Source organism: Ischnura elegans, chromosome 8 (assembly GCF_921293095.1).
Source record: "Ischnura elegans chromosome 8, ioIscEleg1.1, whole genome shotgun sequence".
Classification (NCBI taxonomy): domain Eukaryota; kingdom Metazoa; phylum Arthropoda; class Insecta; order Odonata; family Coenagrionidae; genus Ischnura; species Ischnura elegans.
Genome location: NC_060253.1, coordinates 23,464,406 through 23,484,314, shown reverse-complemented (window position 1 = coordinate 23,484,314; position 19,909 = coordinate 23,464,406). Strand labels below are relative to the sequence as shown.

General features: G+C 39.3%; 1 protein-coding gene across 1 annotated transcript in view; it reads right to left on the bottom strand.

The window, feature by feature from the left end:
• Positions 1-5,649: 5,649 nt before the first annotated feature.
• Positions 5,650-19,909, bottom strand: part of LOC124164072 — a 97,611-nt gene continuing 83,351 nt past the window's right edge. The window contains exons 10-13 of the mRNA XM_046541244.1: positions 18,947-19,151; positions 16,667-17,160; positions 12,483-12,716; positions 5,650-7,101 (exon numbers count right to left, since the gene is read on the bottom strand). Coding sequence (XP_046397200.1) covers positions 6,937-7,101; positions 12,483-12,716; positions 16,667-17,160; positions 18,947-19,151 — 1,098 coding nt within the window. The 3' untranslated portion in view covers positions 5,650-6,936. The remainder of the gene's footprint in view (positions 7,102-12,482; positions 12,717-16,666; positions 17,161-18,946; positions 19,152-19,909) is intronic.

The window sequence follows — 19,909 nt, the reverse complement described above, 5'->3', positions numbered from 1 at the left end:
AAAAAGAAAGTGAAGAAATACTTGGCTCAAAGTTACATACAGTGAGAGAAGTACTGTGTGTTTCTCTATAACCTGATGGGTTTGAAATGTATCAGACTTAGTGCGAGAAAAACAGAAATAAATGCGTTTCATCCATGGAACAAAATGAGAATTCCTGTTATTACAGAAAATAAGGTGACTGAAATGTTAGAAACATTACACAATGAATGGATGAAGGTGCGACGACATAAAGAGAGAGTGGGGACTACCGTGGAGATTTAGAGAAGAGAATCTTTCGTAACAAAACTTGATGATTTGTTTGATATTGCTAGGGGTGGTGCCACTGAATTTCTGACGCTCGCAGTTAATCTCTCAGATAAATGTGCGTGGGATGAAGAAGTAAAATTCTTATGCAGTCAAATAGGAGCACGAAATGTAGTTATTGGTGGAATAGATTTCAATATGCTCAAGGAAAAAGAGAAAGTTGTGGTTCCCCGCTCCTTGTGCTGCATCTGCTCCCAACAGTGACTTTTAGATCCTTAAATTACGAAAGTGTTAACCTGGACATAGCGAAAGGAGTACAAAAGAGGTTTTCAAACCACTTGTGGTACCTGAATGAGGAGTTCATAGGCCTGTCATTCTTTGACGGATCCTTTTCTGGGTGTGAAAAGGAAAATGTGATACGCCATATGAGGACACGTGAGGGAAAATATGATCCTCCGAAGAAGGCATTCTATAAACGTAAAGACCTGAAAACGGTATCTATATCAAATGTTGTCACTACTAATTCGAGAAGGCTATTTCATGCATTGGAAATATGAACTGCATTCTTTGATGTGCCCACGCAAGAATGGTATGAACATCCTGATTGCAAGAACGATTTGCAATTTATTCGGGGCCTTCAAGTGGTAGATGATTGTGCAGAGAGAGGGGTGAAACTAATTCAAGATTTTAAGTCAGTCACGTAGAAGAAAGAGAGCTTTCAAAATGAATTACTAACAATAAATGTGAATTTTCATCGTGGCACAGCCCCTAACGTGCGCAAATACACTTTAAATGCCAAATATGGGGTGTCAGTGAAAGGTTAGAAATACGAAAATAATAGGGATAATTAGGAATACGAATTTTGTTTTGGTTAATATGTACTGAAATTCATGGACAAGTGAAAATACGAGTAAATCGTTCACTTTGATTGGAAGCAATGTCAAGGCAATTAAATTCTTTTTAACGCAAGCACATTTCTTCAAAGACTACATCTTGCCATCAGGAGCAAAGTCTCTGCCGAGGGAGGGGAGGGGGTGGAGGGGATGTCTCTAGTAAGTGGTGCGGGCCGTACCTCAGCGGCGCCGCGGTGCGGGGTAGCGCCCTTGGGGGTGGATTGCATTACGACGGACAATATCTCGTAAACGCTTAGAGATAGGTCAAAACAAACAAAAAATCGGCCCTAAAGGGCTTTACTTTTACGTTTTACATAGAATTAGCACTTTTTCGGCCTCAAAAATCTCAATTGAGGGTCCTTAGTACTTAGGGCCCTTGGGGCACGGGTTGCCGTTATTTTAAAGTAACCAAATTTTAACACGTGAATATGAACCTCATTTGGATCATTTTGAGACTAGGAAAACATAACTTTTCTCAATTCTGAAAAATAAGGGCCGGCCTAATGATCATGATACACCATAAAAATTACCAAAGTCGCCCGCTGGACTGCGTCATAGCACTTCACTTACCGAGCGATCGAGCTGATGAAAAAAGTCTGAAGACGAAATGATAGGGAGGCTGAAACTGTTCATATTAAATAATTTCACGATGTGAAACTCACTCGGTAAGAAAAAAAAACCATTTCACGTCAATAACTGTCATTCATGTATAATCGATGCACTAGAAGCTTTTCCCTGTAGAGCATCGTGGCCGCAGGCCACTAAAATCCATATTGGATGCAGTCAGTTACACGCCTTATTCAGAAACGAGGGTACGGAGCGTTCGCAATATTGCGAATCATACGGTTGAATGCGCACTTAGAATAAGTGCACTTCGACGAACCCCTCATCTATCAGCAGTCGTCAAGGGGAGACAGGTATTAAACTGCCACGGGCTATGCTAAGATGGAGTCTTTTTCCAAATTTTCTCGGCATTCGAATTTCCCATCTTCGAATACTAATATTAAAAATGGGGTTGATGCATAGGACCAAAGGGATCGGGTCGGTGCAGCGGCTAAAGGCTCCCTTACACATTACATTAACACGTACAAGTTTACGTAAAAATGCCTGAACGCGTAAATGAACACGAAAATGGGGGCGCGGAGCATGTATTATTACTCATCGGTACACATCACTTATTTTGAACTACAGAAGCCATAGCTTGCGTAGCAGTAGCGTTTTCTGCAGTTAAACACCAATGAATGCCGTAGTAAACAAAGCACCAGCTACTAGGTATGACTTATAACAATTTCCCACAATTCCGCGTTCCTGCTATTTTCGCAACCGTTCGAATTCTTCTACTCTTTTTCATTCATTTTTGCCAAAAATAGTTTGCGAAATAAAAAAATATTTGCCATGCATAAATTGACGGAAAGAATTTTTCTTTCCACTTCAAAAAAATCGGTCCATAAAACCATTCTGAAGGATGTTCACAAGACCATTTCGATATCAGATTCAGGATCCTGTATGCTGAAAAAATATATTAGAAGACGAAATCCAAATGCAAACTTAAGTTGAAAGGAAAAATACCTCTCTTGATTGAGTGCCCTGGAACTTCGACCTATCTTGGTCCAATGTATGGTATGGTGGTATTTGATGGAGGCGACCGACAGCAGAGGTAAGTGATGGATCGGTGATGGGAGTACTGAAGGGTCCGTCCCCCCACCCCAAAATAAAAAACAATTTATTTCCATCTTAAACGAAAACTAAATATTGAAAAATCATGGATCTACAAAAGATGTTTTAGACAGTGGCGCAGCGAGGGGGGGGCATTTGGGGGATTGAACCCCCCCAGAGCTCAGAGAAATTTTTAAGTTTAATCCATTGTACTTAATTGGATTGATATTACTAATAGAATAGTGTAAGGATTTACAAAATATCCCTCAGAAAGCTGTAAAACTCACCATTTTGCACTAATTATGCTAAAATTCCGTGATTTAATAATCTCGCACCTATACCACTTATCATGGGAGTGGCGGATACAGATGGGGGCACAGGGGCATGCACCCTCCGCTTGCGAGGCCACCAGTATTGCTAAACACTGCAGAACCACAATTGCACCTCTTTTATATCATAAGATGGCATTGCCTAGAATGTGTGTATAATCACTTTCATTAAAAATTTCTGAAGCTCTGCATGTTACTTGATTATTTTTTATTACAATAAAAGTAAAGGTAACTCAATATGTCTTTTCCACTACCCCTTGAGTTTTCTCTGTATCCGTTGTGTCATGGTGGGTATTCCATACCCCCACACACCCTGGTATTAGTTGCACCTAAACCCCCCCCCCAGCCTCAATTCCTAGCTGCGCCCCTGCTTGGACAAATTAAGTTTCTTCTGATTATGAAAAGGGTTAAAATTAGTTTTAAACCCTCTACTTAGTACAGTTTTTCAAAAATTTTGGACCCCCGCCCGAACAAAATTCCTCGCTACCTCTATGGCAGAGGTTATTTGTACCACGTGGGAAGGAGTCTGTATTTCATTTTTACTGGGGGGAGGGCATTTATTTCAGATCTGGAGGACCAGATTCTTGATTTCAGATTATCTTGTACTTTCATACCAAATTGCATTTTTAATGGCAAGCTAAAAAATCAAGTCATTTCAGTAATCAAGTTTCTTTCGGGTACATTAAATTAGGTAAATCAATGGTGTTTTGATTTTAAGAGGGAAATAATATTTAAAATATTATGGAATTACGTACTTCTTAGGTCAGTAGGATAGCTTCTAAAACATAAGCAGGTATTTTGGATGAAATTAAAATGGACCAATTCGCATAATAGTGGCCAACAAAAAAATATTTCAATTGAGAAATTGCTATGGGGCCTCTATTGCAGATGACAGCCAGTAAACATGAGGCAATACCCAACCTGCAATGTACCAAGAGATAATTCCTAGTATGTACCTTTGGTAAATTTGATATTTTTATCTGCAGATTAAATGATAATTTTGCTAAAGAAATGTCTAATAAATTTATATTAAAATTTAAAAATTGTAATTAAAACATACTAATTTTTATGTTTTTATTACAAGTTCAAAAATGCTGTAAATTGAAAACAAAGAAATCAGCATGTGAAGAAATGCATAGCTAACATGAACTCGATGGTAAACTACTATTAGTGAGGCTGATGAATTCATTTGCAGCAATTCGCCACCAAAATATCTACCCTGGACAATGCTATATCATAAACTCCGCTTGAAAATCACTGATTAAATGTAAACACAATGCTAACTTACACACAACTGCAATCTAAGACGATCAACAATAGATTGCAGTGTAGGTAATTGACCCTACTTTTGAATTTAATTGAAGGAAAAAACAGCGTAGCTGGAGATAAAATATGGTAGCAATAAATAATGGGACAAGTAATTTGGTACACACACAATCTGATGCCTTCAGAAAAGTTCAACCGTATTATGTATTCCTACACGAGTACCCGCACTATACGTCCCATTTTGGACAATGTCATTTCATTCTGTGGCAATGTGTTAAGGGAGAGTAGTGGGTTAAGTTGATTATGCTTGAACAGATGAAAAAAACAGTGCTGTTATTAAACAAGGTTAGCTTGTATTTGAACAAGTACCTTTTTCACTGACAGCAGAAAATACATAAATCATGATCAACATAAACTTGAATAAAACAGTAAATGATATATTTCCAGGGAAAATGGGGTAGGATACCTACCATTAACTAAAACACAGCTTAGATTCCACAGCTACCATAGACGAGTCCACCAGGCATCGTTCAAAGGGGATGGCAAGCAGTGGAATCAGAAATTAATAAATTTACATATTCCTAGTTTTCCGAGGAAGATATTCCACCAAAATTGAGACAGCAGTTTCAAGGATGGACTTAACTTTTTCATAGGACCCAAGTACACTGAAACAGCATCACTTTCGATTGCATAGTATATTTACAAGATGGCATGATCAAAGTCACATGCAGACAAAACCTACTTAATGGAAAAACTATTGTTATAAAAGGCTCTTTTAGCGCCTTTTCATAATTATGGAAACAACACTTGGTTTCCATTCTTCCAGTTCATAATGTAATGGAATCAATATGAAATAGCATTATTTGACCGCTTTAACTTTTCACAGAACATTTTCTGCTAGTCTCTTATTATGCCTTTGATAAAAATCACAAAAATTATTAAATTCAGTCTTTCAAACCAAAAGAATTATTTCTTTTTAGTGTGTTCTTCAACTTACGAGGCAAATCCTAATATTTGACATAATTAGGCCAAAATTATACCTATTTGCCACTCCTGGCAACAAATAGGGAATTATTTGGGTCAGAATTAACGAGTTTTCTTAACTTTATCCAGAAAAGATCAACCTAATAGGCATAATAATGCTAAGTACTGGTAAAATCTTTCATAGCAGAAAAGAGTCTGACTGCCAAAAATGAGGATAGATGTTAAGCACTATCACTAAATGGAATGGTTTGCATATAACATAAAATAAAAGAATCAGGTTGATTTTCTTGCAATGATGACCGTTTAAGGGGCTATGATGATACGTGTATTATATTATATGCTCTTATAAAGAGTACATTAACATCTATTCTTAAAACCACAGTAGAAGCCTTTTCAAATGCTTTCCACAGTACATGTCAACAGGATGAAAAAGGAAAATAATTACTTTTAATGTCTTTTCTACAAATTTCACTTTTTTCTCCTGCCCACATAGGGGAAGAGTGCAAGAACTGAACAACAGAAACACTAACGTAAAAATTACGACAAGGAAAATTATGCATGCACCCTCGACCAATGAAAAATGCAAGAGAGATATACATATTTCTCCATTTCCTTCAAACTGATCACCAAGTAGGCTCATCTTCCAATCACTACTGCCCTAGCCGCACCATAAACATTCATGTTTTAGTGAGGCCAAGGATGTTACCCTTTTGCTTAGACATTCTAGGCATTAAAATCTTCATCCTAGAGTGGCTGCGGAACACAAGAGGTTACAATCCATCATTGGTTTGAACACCCACATGTCCTTTGAAGTCCTTTGAACAATCCAACCACACAGTCTGCCGCCACAACATGTAATCATACAACTGGGGAAAGGTGGCAGCACTGAGGAAATGTCCATTCACACACTTTGGAGAGGTTACTTCACATCCTCCCTCACAAGCAAACATTTTCTGTAAACATTCCGATTTGCAGCACAGACACACCCCTATCATTCATCAAATCATTCAAGCACGCTGAGTCCAAGCCAAAGTCGATTATAGATAAATGCTTATCTCACTTTGCCCCCTCGACTCATATCCTCCATCTACCTCTTCTCCAATCATATGAACTTCATGTCCATGAAACAAGCAGTGCCTTGTTTGATCAAGGGACAATATGTATCACTGGGAATCTAAGCCAAGGAAGACAACCTTTTTCTCCCAAACACCCTTCCACTGCACATCAGCTGCTCTCCTGGCTTGTGCAACATAATATACACAAATTTGCTCAAGCTACATGGAAACTTTAAAAGGTATTATGGTGAAAAGCAAAGGAATATTTTTTTAAGGAACTCACAGCCACCAATTCCACTAAAGTGACATGAATACCAATACACAGGATACCCTGCAAAATAAAAGCCTACCCTTAAATAATAAGGGATCCAAAATGAGCTAACAATGCTGGCACTCCTAGTGACATCAGGCTTCATATTCCAATATGGCTCTTGATTGGTGCAACCACAGAGCCCTTCCATCAAATGAAAGCAATGACGATCAAGCATCTCAGACACTGCAATGCCTCTTTTATCTCTTCAGTCCCCGGCTTCCCCGCACCTCATCATCCATCGTCCAATCAGGGTCGTCCAGTGGCCCAGGGTCACCTTGATCCATGTCCTCATCGCCCCGATCGTCTTCTTCCAGGACAGACTCTGTGGTTTCACTACAAGGAGATCGAGGGGCACTTGTGACCTGTAAAATAAATCAAGCGTATAAATAATTTAATTATCAACTATAGGCCACTCAATCCAACAATTAGCCACAATAAGGCCTCAAAAAAGTTAAGATAACAAGGAAATCCTGAAGGATTTGAAGACATGACTGCCACTCATCATTGCAGCTAAAATTCTGGTATAGAACAATGCACAACATTCAAAGCGAAAGTAAATTAAAAACCTTAAATGTGGCTAATAAATATGCACTACAGTTTTTCTTTTCTTTTTTATTTTCTCAGTTAAGAGTCCAATTCAGTTCCAGGAATCGCTTTTTGGTCCCAGCTCTAATTCAAGAGTTTCATTTTCATTGGCAAATCTTTCAAAAGCTATTAACTATTTCTTCAGTGACATTATGGAAACCACTAAAAATAATACATCACATTAACTCCCTTTCCCAATCTCGCTAAATTTCCCTTAAAGTAAAATGTAAATCATTGAATTGTAAACCTCCCAATTGTGTAGTGTTCTCGAAGTATGTACCACCAAAATTCAAGTGGGTAATGTAGGGAAATCTTTTCATATTGCACCTCTTTATCGCAAAATTAACCTCTGCACTTTGCACTGGGAGTCTACCACCCCGGAATATTTTGTTCCTATTGTTTGGAATAATTTGGCATATGTTGTTCCTCTTCCTCCCACACTTCATACAAATAGGAAACGATGCCGCTTAAGAATATTATCATTTGAGATGAGCACCAGCCTCAAAATTTTAGTTAAATTGAAGGAAAAAAACACTACTAACACTTTTTCTAGATATATGATTTTACACTTTCCCGGCGAATAACTTTAGAAAAATCTTCTCGGGATTGCGGGCGGGTTAGATTATTTAAGAGCGCCGACGTTTCGGGTACCGACTCGCTACCCATTCTCACGGCTACTGATAGAAAATTCGAAAAGACCATTGAAGCCCAGCGTTAGGAGGAGCCGGATTGGTCGAGATCCGATTGTTGTCGTGGAAGACCGTGGACCAGCGTAGACTTAGCTCTGGCAAGCATAACTCTTTTAAGGGTTCTATTCCAAGAGCTGCTGATCGAAAATCCGGTGTCTCTGTTTACTTTCTTATTTTCAAGTTTAATTTCAATCGCCTCTTTGGTTAAACGATCCCAGAAATGATCCGATCGCCATAAAACTCTGGTGTCATCCCACCGTATTTTGTGGTCCTCATCCAAGCTATGCTCGACTATGGCTGATTTTTCCGGTTGACCAAGTCGGAAATGCCTTTGATGTTCTTTGAGACGAGTAGATATTGTTCGCCCAGTCTCACCCACATAGACATTACCACACTCACAGGGGATTTTATAAACTCCAGGAGTCATAAGGCCAATTGGATCTTTTACACAGATGAGGCGATCTCTTAAACTCGTCATAGGGCGATGGATGGTTTCGATATTATACCTCCTCAAAACCCTAGAAATCTAGCTCGAAATAGTGGAAATATAGGGTAAAAAGGCCCTGGCTGTCGGTTTAGGTTGGTCTTCCTTCATAACCGAGCTCTTTGCAGTTGCGGAGGATTTTCTGAAGGCCAACGTGATCTGCCGCTCTCCGTACCCATTCTGGCGGAAGGTATTCTTAAGATAGTCCAATTCCGAAGGAAGACTCTCCGCGTCGGAAATTGTTCTCGCACGATGTATTAGGGTGGAAAGAACTGCTTCACGTTGGGAAGGATGATGATGACTATGGCCATTGAGGTACAGATCCGTATGCGTGGGTTTTCGAAAGACACTATGACTCAGTTTGCCATTATCTTTCCTATGGACGAGGACATCAAGAAAGGCAATCTTATTATTCCGCTCTAACTCCATAGTGAACTTGATGTTCGGGTGTTGGTCGTTCATATGGTCCAAAAAATTGTGAAGAGCGTCCACTCCATGAGGCCATATGATGAAGGTGTCATCAACATATCTGAGGAAGCATTTAGGGCGCAACGGAGCAGATGAAAGGGCTCTCTCTTCAAAATTTTGCATATAAAAATTGGCAATGGCTGGTGACAAAGGGGATCCCATTGCAGACTTTTTCTAGACATGAATTAAGAGATGGGTCACATCGCAGATTTCTCGAACTCGAATATCGAATTCGTTTATTAAATTATTGCTCGAATATTCCAATACCTCAAATACTAAACGATGAATGCGGGAATGTTTGACTCGGTTGCCTATGCAGCAGGAAACACAAGATTTGGGCGAGTAATTGTGATTTCCTTTAAAGGATTCAAAGAGGAATTTAGCTGATTAATGGAATATTTATTACGGAAACAATTGGGCTTATAGTTGATTCAACTAACATATCTTTCAAAAATTCTAAGGGGACACACCACCTCGCAAAAAAATGATGCCGTCTCGGCATTTACACTGCTACGATGGATTTCTTTCTGTTGTTTACATTCTAATCGACCAAACGCCATTTCAGCGGCATGCCCATTTGATACTCGGCTTCATCCCACTTCTTACTTTCAACAGGTAGCTTGCTTTACCCCCACTCCTGCTGTCAAGTGCTAGCGGACAATCCGAGGCGTTTTGCAAAATACACGTGCCTCTCCACTGAATTTTCTTCAATTATTTTCAGTCCATCTTTGGAAGTTATCACGAGATAGACGATGAATTCGAATTGCTATCAGGGAGAAACCAAATATCCTGAGAAAATATCCCTTCCTCTGTGACAGTGACAATAGAGATTTATAGCATAACTCAAATTGTAACTTGATGTTTTTGGAAAAAAATACCGCATCAACTTCCGAGAAGCTCAGCTGCGAGGATATCGAGTTTCGTCAGAATTCTAAGTCTCCGTCGTATTTTGACATTTACTTCCTGCGTAATGCTTAAATTAAGTCAGAAATACGTCGTGTTTGGTCTTATTCTTTTTTAAATTATGCGCACATTACTTATATTTCAATCCAATAAAGGTGTAATATCAATTGCCGAAAGTCATTGTTAGAAGTCTTATGGGCTAATAGATGACTCGTGCAGCAGTTGACCTTCAGAAATGGGGAACTTCGAAGCAGGTAGGCAGAAAAAGGTCGGTGGGGAAGAAAGAGGGAAGGGTGAAACACAATTCTATTATTCTCCAGTAACTTGATATTTTCTTTTGAAGCTTTTGATTTATTTTTTTTATTTTATTTTATTCGCAAACCACCGGATACAGCTCTTACTGGCCATTTTACACCGGGGTGTTTAACAAATGTAACAAGTAAACATACACAAACGACCATGCCCTGGACCGGGGAATCCTACCCAGGCGGGACTCGAACCCGCGACCTCTTGTTTGGCAGGCGAGAATGTTACCCCGCCGCCACCGAGGCCGGCAAATTTATGGTCTTAGTAATACGAACCCTGCCCCAGCTGGGGCCTTTAGTTTGATTTCGGAGAAGAGGAAAGCGTCAGAGGAGGGGCTGAGGGCTGATAGATGGAGAGGGTAGCGGATTCTGGGAATTGCGCTACATAGTTACTATCCCACGGCACTGAGGTTTTCCTGGAGGGGGAAACCGGGGATTTTCGGATTTTTCACCCGATCACTTTCGGTTCCCCACGTCGAGCTCTTTTCACCGCTCTAATACGCGAATTTGATGTAGTTCGTCAACGTGCCTATAACGGCACTGCATGCACTAAACGACTAGAGTTCTTTACATTTTTCCCAGTCAACTACCAACGACGTGCATGTGACAGAGTATGGTACGAAATTCAAAGTATTCGAGGTATTCGAGAGCGTACCTTTAGCATAATTATTCCAGATCTCGAATATCGAATACTTTCTAGTATTCGAAGTATTCGAGTATTCGCGGATACTATTCGCACATCTCTACCTGAATTCAATCAGTAAATTAAGCAACACAAAAACTGTGGCATTTTTTCACCACACATCACGTTACAACTCACGTCCCTGGGAAGTATAAGAAATTACCTTACGGGAGGAGAAGGGAAGGCGGCAGAAGAACATACATTTTCAGATCTCTATTGAGGGATTACATGTAGAAAGGTGACAATCCCAGCATTGCCACTCCTTCCCAGGGACATAGGACCAACGACCATTCACCTTTTTAAAAATTTTTATAATTTTGGTAAATATGGCTGTTAGCAGCTTCATAATCAGCTTACGTAGAAAAATGACTATAAGGAGAGGAACAAAGAGAAACACAGGAGTATACGTATTTACAAACACATGTGCAATGTTTCTGAACTCCCCTTTGAAAACTTGCCACACAATTCCCCATATGGACATCTATGCCATCCCTAGGCTTTTTTTTTAGGTGTCAGAGCCCTCTTGCAAGCAAAATGAGAACTTAAATATTTTACCTATACCCTGAGTAGTTGTATCAGCCACTCTCCATGCTAAAAACAACCAGAAAGACCAATTGTCAGAAAGAAAAAAATCTATGGGGCAGCAATTGTACAATAAATTTTTACTACATGTAAAAAATTCCTTTACAGATATGGAATTTAAAGACAAAGACGAACTTGCAACTTGATCCATCCAAAAAGGGTTTTAACTGTATCCCATAATCCATGCATCAATTGATTAAATCCTGGTTATCCTATTTTTTACAACACAAAAATTTTCTGTTTATGTGCCAACCGACGAACACATTGCTACTTGACAAACCATTAAAGCATTTAACCCTCTTAGTGCTACCCTTCTTCCAGGGGTAATGGTGAGAAATGCGGTGGGTATTTTCATAAAATGTAGCAACTAGGAAAAAAAACAATACAAAGCTATTACTTTACATCTCTACATGGGGTGTTTTTTAAATTGATGAGGTTAAACTGGCTAATATTGAAAAAATATTTTTACGCTTACCAAAATAAGTTATAGCAATGCTATTGCAAATTAAATAATGGAATACGTAAGAGCCGATATATCGGCCCGCTGACCGACAAAAGCCTCACAAAAAGGGCTAATTAATGGAAGCATCGAATGAACAGAAGGCTTTTTCATTTCATTACAAAACTTGGTTTATAAATCATGCTGGAAAAATGTTGTTCTTCACAAACCTCCACACACCATTTATCCTCCCGGGTCACACAGACAAGAGATGGCAGAACGATTACCAAGCCTACAGTCATATTACTATATTATTTCTTGTACGTATATTAATTTCCCAGATGATTGGAGGCAAAGGTTAAGGGTGAATACCATAGTGAAATTTCATTCAATAAATTCATCAATTTCAGTTCATCACTTTGCCGTGAGAATTCAAATTCCTCATGGAAAATCGAAATATTCTCACACAGAAAATAGCCTCAAACATATTTTGTAACTAAAAAATGTTATCAACAAGTTTTAAAGCATACATGCAAGGATAAAGTAATAAATTGAACAAATTAAACCTGGGATAATAGGGAGATAATTTCACTAAGGCTGTCATACCTGATCCACAGAACTTGCACGGCTGGGTGACAGTGCCAGGGACGGCTGTCCTCCCTCAGCAGGTCCATCGCCACTGGTGGACGATGCCTGCGATGATGGGTGCGAAGGAGGCTGAGACTGCGATGGGCAGGTAGGGGGGAAGCGGTGGCCGGGAGGCATCTTCGCCAGCAGCGTCTTGTAGTGCTCATCAGACAGTGGGAAGACATAGGGCTCAAATGGCTTGGGCTGAGGGTACTGAGGGAAAAAGAAATTAAGGAGTCAAAACACATGACCAGCATGAATTGACAATTACAATCTCACTATGGTTACCCAATAAAGTCAAAAGATAAATACCAAGTACAATTCCTGGTTTTGAAGAAAAAGTCTAGAAAATTTCTACAATACCTTATCACAATTTTTATCTGAATAAATGTGCAGTTTACAAGTTTTATGCAGATTAATGATTTCACACACTCTTCTATTAAAATGAAGACAACAATAATGAATCAACACTTAAACAAAGGAAAAATAAAGGACAACACAAAGCAATGAAATGTGAGGAATCCGGCAATAATATCTGAGAGATATATTTAAATGTTTATGAGACCAATTTGGAAGTAGGATTCACAACTGCCAAAATGCTCATCTTGGACCACTTATCAAAATAGAATTTACCTTATAAAAAATTATCTTCCTTGTTTGTGACATCACATAATTCTTCATTTCATTCGCATTCTAAATTGCAATTATAAAACACCAAGCAAAAAAGGTATCAAAATTGTTCACTAGATAGGACTTTCACAATATTGTTACAGCAACAACAGTATCTCTGCAATAGTTGCTATATAAAATTCAAATACAATTTCAGGGTCAGTCAAAATTTTCAAACATAAAGGAGTCTCATAAATTTCCAGGTTTTACTGCCTCGGTTAACCCTTTCGCTGCTGTTCAATCTCTGAAAAATTCTCCTCACATGCAGTGAAAAGGTTAAAATGCGTTTCGTGGGCCCATGGAGCAGGTACTTCCAGGATGGGCGTGGCACACCCTTTAAAGGGTTGCAAATCCGGGACCCTTTCCTCGACGAGCTCACTCTGTCTCTTCGACCCTCCGAGCTAGGGACCTCCCCTCCTGAAAAGTGACCGCTCTGACTGCCATTTGAAAATTAATCAATCAATCCGATCATCGTGCCTGTGGACCACCGGAAAATGGCCGTTCTAGCATAGTTAACAAAATCATTATTTTTCATTGCAGAAGCACGGTTCAAAGGTGTACTTGATTGCTTGATTGGCAGGAGTGCAATGCAAACAACCATTTTTTGATGATTGAATTCATTGATTGATTTTCAAATTGCAGTCAGAGCGGTCACTTTTCGGGCAGGAGGCCCCGCACTTGGAGAGTCGAAGAGACGATTCTGCCAAGGTGAGCTCGTCGAGGAAAGGGTTCCGGATTAGCAACCTTTCGGAGTGCTTTGGCAAAAGTGCTGAGAGCATTGCAGGGAGGAAGAAAAGGTACATTCATAGCAGTGAAAGGGTTAATACACAAACCAATGTGTGGTTTCCAAGATTTATGTACTTATACTTTGTCATGGATATATCCACAATGTTACAAAGTATTGGAATTACAAAATCATCAAATGAATCACAAGAATACGTTGTTCCTTACACAGATTTGAGAATCATTCACATTGTATTCTCCTGAGAGAATAACATTATGTTTTCGGCACAATAAAACAGTTATCCAGATAACGATAAATGCATGACTACCACACTGAAACAAAAAATTCACTGAAGTCTCCCAACCTCCAAACTCAAAAATAATAAAGAAATTCATAGAGTTCACATGATTATTAATTTTCAGAACTTCCTTTTTCACTTTTCCTGATTTTTCAATGACAACTTCAGAAATTTCCCTCACTTCTCACAGGCATATTTTTATCACTTCACACCAAATACCGCTTATCAGAAAATAAGGAGGAAGTCTCCAAGGCTGTTATAATTTTGAGATCGAACATGGCCTCTCTCACTCACTCATCCACAACACCACAAACCTGCCACAAAAACTAATGTTGAATTTGCACTGTGAAATGTGTAAGAAAAATCAAATCCGGAAAAAAACTTAAATATAAACTTAAATACTCGATAGCAATCCATACATTGATATGTCCTCAACTATTTTGACATGTAATTACTTTTTCATTACATTCTCTTTTGAATAATCAGTTCGGCACTTCTAATTTAATACATCCCGTTTTAGAATGCTAGCGGTCACAAGACAGCACTGCATGAAGTGAATTTTGACATCAAGGTCCTAAATAGTCATAATGAACGAACAATAATACCATCGATCAGAAGAGAACAATGCAACAAAATGAAGCTATAATTTCCTTTAACATCTTGGTAACAAACAGCGGTGACTCATAAAACTGCCATAAAAAAACACTTTCTTGCTAGATGCAATGAATGGCACGAGACTTAAGGCCCTCATCTCTATGAATAGAGTACTGGCCCATTACAGTGCCTATGTTTTTCTCCAATACATACATATTTGAAAATCACACTTGTACAATATGTATGAGTGTTGCAACATGAATATCGAACGCATGCAAATTCACATTATTTCACCGCATCTATTTGTAATCGAAATTACTGATTAAAAAATTGCAATTCATTGGGGCATAATCCTATCCATTGAAATCCTAAGTAAAATAAGAGATAAAACTAATGCTTATGCTACATTGTGCAATTACATTGGAGATATTGAAGAAAAAGTTAGCAGTATGTAGATTTATGGCTTTTTGGGACTATCCCGCGTCAGGTTATTAAAATGGCCGACATTTCTTCTCCTATGCCTCATCAGGGCAAATGACCCATTTCATTTGCCCTGATGAGGTCTCCGGCATAGGAGAAGAAACGTCGGCCATTTTAATAACCTGACGCGGGATAGTCCCAAAAAACCATTAATCTACAAACATGGACCGCGAAACCTTTAGTAATTTGAAGTTAGCAGTAGATTGTGGCAAAATTGTCCCAGTCAGAAATGTGTTTTTTCTTGCTGGTCTGGAAAAAATTATTGCAAGATTCAGCATGTCTGTAGATGCTTGCTAAAATGAAAATGGAATGGGCATTAATTCAGCCATGAAACATTTCATAAATTTAAATGGAGAAGATTCCAGAGAAAATAATTCAAAATCATACGGCCTAACTATAATTTTTGATGCCTTGAGTATCACTTGAAAAAAATCAAATTTTATTCTGTTCCCTTCTAGAGGAAGTGTTAGACCTGAAAAGGGAGATAGATGCAAATTGATAAGAAAAGGTAAATACAGTAGACTCTTGTTATTACGAAGTTCACAGGACCGAAAAACCGGAGGTTCGTAATAACGAAGTTCGTATGAACGTTTCTTTTAGGGATTATCGAAAGAAAAAATATAAACATACTTTGCCAAAATTTCTATTGTCTTGAATCTCCCGCACTTATAATATTCAGAGTCGAGTGTATAATATACGAGATTAAATTAAGTGTAAGTCCTTGATATACGAAGAAGATATGTTCCGAGACCTTGCTTGTAAGTTGATAAACGTGTGTAAAAGAAGTACATAAAATCAACGTACTACGTAGAAGTACATAAAATAAACTTTCTTCAAACCGAAAAATGCAAAGACTTTGCCAGTTCTTCAATTCAGCCTGAATCTTTGGTCTATGTTCTTTTGAGAGCAAAAATTTTGTGAAGGGCTTAACATACGCTAGAAAAAAAATTGACCGTACTTGTCCACTACATACACTCAACATGCTGGGATGTCAGCACCAGAATCAAAACCAACAGCCAGCTAGCCATGTGGATCACACTTCTTCTTGGTGGGTTAACAGCAGATGAAAATGCTACTACATAGCTGACCTTATCCAGACTCCTGGAGAGGCTATACCACAACTAATCAATCACAAAACCTATGACAAATATTTTTGTGAGAATTCTCGTACTGTAGGAACAATTGAAAAAAATGTAATGGGTCCTTAATTTTTACCTACTTTTTCAGTTTTTTAGTGACATTTTGAGGTTTGCAAGTTGTGTGAACTTTGAAACAAGAAAATTCACGCAGCTTAGACATTCATTATCTACAGCCACAAACCATAACCTTGCTTTCCTCAAGCAGAACATAGTCTCTGAAAATAAGAAACTAGAACAAACTCAGGGCTGAGATGCTCACCTCGTCATATGGTTCAATGGGCGTGGGGCACCTCTCCCTCCCGCCAGCACTCATCGGATGGAGATGTGTGAGGGAGAGGGTTCGACGCCGTGTCGTGGCCGCCAGAGCTGGACCCCCATCGCCCCACGCCCCCCCTTTTGAGCCGCCCTTGGAGCCCACGTTGTTCACCTTGGACGACACACCCTGGACTTTGAACGGAGATGACTCTGAGGAGATTCGCCCTTCCATGCCCTTCATCGGGGACGGCACCACAGCCTCCAAGCCTTTGGAAGCATCAGATGATGACGTCTCGGACAGCTTTCCTGGCAGAGCACCACCATCCTGCGAGCTTTTGGCAGGGGAAGGGACGTTTGTTTCCGAGGACACCTCGGGTGAGAGGGGTGCATTCTCCTCAAGGAGAGGGGGTAGTGGAAGTGGGGTTGGTGGGGGGGAGTTGGCTGCAGAGAGGGGAAGGGGTGAGGGGCAGGCTGATGGATGATCTGGAGACATGGGATCTGAAAACGGAGACAAAGAAAAATTAACTCAGAGGTTCTGCACCACTAAAGAAAAAACACTTTCCTTGTATCATTTTCTGAAATTTTATTTATTTAATCTGATTATTCGGCCTCTGGGCCCTTTTTGCTTTTGGGATCCTATAAGGATTAGCCTGAGTTTCGTTTTTTTTTCCTTTCCTTTTTTTTTGTTTTCAAGTGATTGGAACAGCAGAATTTTACAAATAACCAGGTACTGAGAGGTGAAATGCCCACTCAGGAACGACTTGAACCCGCAAACCCAGGATTGGCAGGCAAGGGCATTGCCCCACCACCACTTGGGCCACCTATCTCTATCACATCTGTAACCTCCATCACCCTGAAAACAGCAGCAAGGCCTTTTACAATGGCAGTGCTTCCACAAATATCAGTGGATAAATACAAATTTCCATGCCCTGAATAGGGGCACTCTAGTGAGGCACGACATGTGACCTTCAGTTTGGCAGGTGAGGATATTACTGCAACCAACGCCCACATATTTTGTTATAACAATGTTTTACTATCAGAGATGTAACTCTCCATCATGTTATGTCATCCGCCACTATTTTAAGATCATGAGTCTTGATGCAGCCTTCGCCATTAATTAGTTAGGATAATATACTTCAGTCTGGCTGGTCCTTTGCTGAACCTTCCTATCACAATTGGTGCAACACCAATCAGGAGTTCAAAGAAAAAGACATCAAAATACACCGGCACAAAAATTAAAAGCAATCACATATACTGACACTTTCTGATATAATGATCTACAAGGATACATTTCCTACTCAAACTATAGATGAATTCAGAGGAACTAAAACCACTGGTGACGCTATTCATCCAGAAAACTCAGAATTGGAAATAACGGCCAGCCGAGACCTCTTTCATTGGCAACTTTCTGCTCTGCTGATGATGCAATACCTTATTCAAAATGACATTACTAGCTAGCCTGAGATATTTCAATATAATATTTCGTTTGGGTCAAATTGTGTGTCACACCTCATGGGAATATTAGATGTTCTTTTTAACTTTTTATTTAAGAAATAAAATATTTCCCAACAGTGAACAAACATCATGCATCTTGACATAAATATCAAAATAAAAGAAATGATTTTATATTTTTTCCTTAAAATATCATGTATTAGGTTAAAACATGTAAAATACAGCGTACTCCCGATTATCCGGGCTAATGATGGGGAGAGGCAGCACAAATAATCGGAAAACACGAATAATCCAAACTTTCACTTGAATATCATTTAATTCTCATAATTCATAAAAATCAAATGATTAAATATTACTTATACACATCGCCTGTTATTTTATATTGCTTTCTGGAGTCATTAAGAGCTTTCTTTTCACGACCGCGATCTTTTTAGCAGCAAAAACGTGATTGTACTCCCATTCCTACTCCTTCGTGTGATACCTGGTTTCCAAAAACCATGCATCCGCATCCGTGGCTGCAAGATCACGGATTCAGAAAAGTGGTTTGCACTATTGCTTCAAAACCACTGTGTGACGTCGGAAACTAGTCAGGCACCACGCCACGTAGTCGTGTCTCGCACACGTTGTCAGAATTGGACTGGTGCATGATGTGGAATTGAGGATGCTTTTAAAAGATTTGAGGAGAAATCATTTGTTTTAACCAAGATTCAAACCCAGATATTCCGCAAAGGAGCCAACTACTTCACCACTTCACATTTAATATACCAAGGCATCTTCTTCCTCTGCAGATGAAGAGGAGTGGGATATGGGGAGGGATATTCTTTCCACCCACCTGGAGTGTTCTGGCCGCTGGACTCAGCACGGCTGTCTGCCCTGCCCCTCCTCTGCCCCCCACGGCCCCCACCCTGGCTCTTGGCATCACCCTTGCCACTGTTTGCACCATGGGGGCGGCGCAGCAGTCGTAGGAACCGCTTACGCTCCTCCTGCTCACAGCGCTCATGCCTCTCGGCCACTGCCTCAGCAGACACGTCTTCATCCTAGAAGACGACCAGAAGTGAGTTCAAGGGAAACCACAAGGATCACAAGAAGTGACATCCGCCTTGGTTTCCATGTCTCAATATAGATAACTGTGATCTAGCCTCAGCAGGTTGCAGATACATAAAATTTAAAAGTCTAGTATTGATCATCCTGTGTCTTCTCAAGTAAATATTGTAACAAAGTATTACTACATTCACTCTACTTGTGCTGATAGTTTTTCTGCTGGCAGTAGGATTGTGAGTTTTCAAAATAATTTTGTCTTGCTTAATGCTAATTACTACCTAAGTCTTGAACATTTTATTTTGAATCCTTTTCATTCTATTAAAAATATAACAACTAACTGATAAAGGTATAGAAAAACAAATAGTTGTAATAGAGCATTACTATCATTAACGTAATATCTACTGCCATGGGGTCAAAAAACATTTCACTCTTTTCATTATTAACACAAAAACACCAACCATGAATGAGATAAACGTTTTTGGCTTCAGATATCTTGGTGAAAATAAAACAGCTTCCTTTTGTAACATTGCTTTCTTTCTGTAACTATTTTTTACTGTGATACGAGCTTTCAAACTTAAGTCACTGATTTCAAAACTGACAGTAGGCAATTTACACTCAATCAATACCCATAAGTATTGATAGTAGGGTACTTTTTCAAAAACAAAAAAATAATTCCAAAGATTGTCTTCACCAAATGAAGTTGATGAGAACATCTTCACTAGACCATTGTCTTTCATGATGTTGAGAAATACAT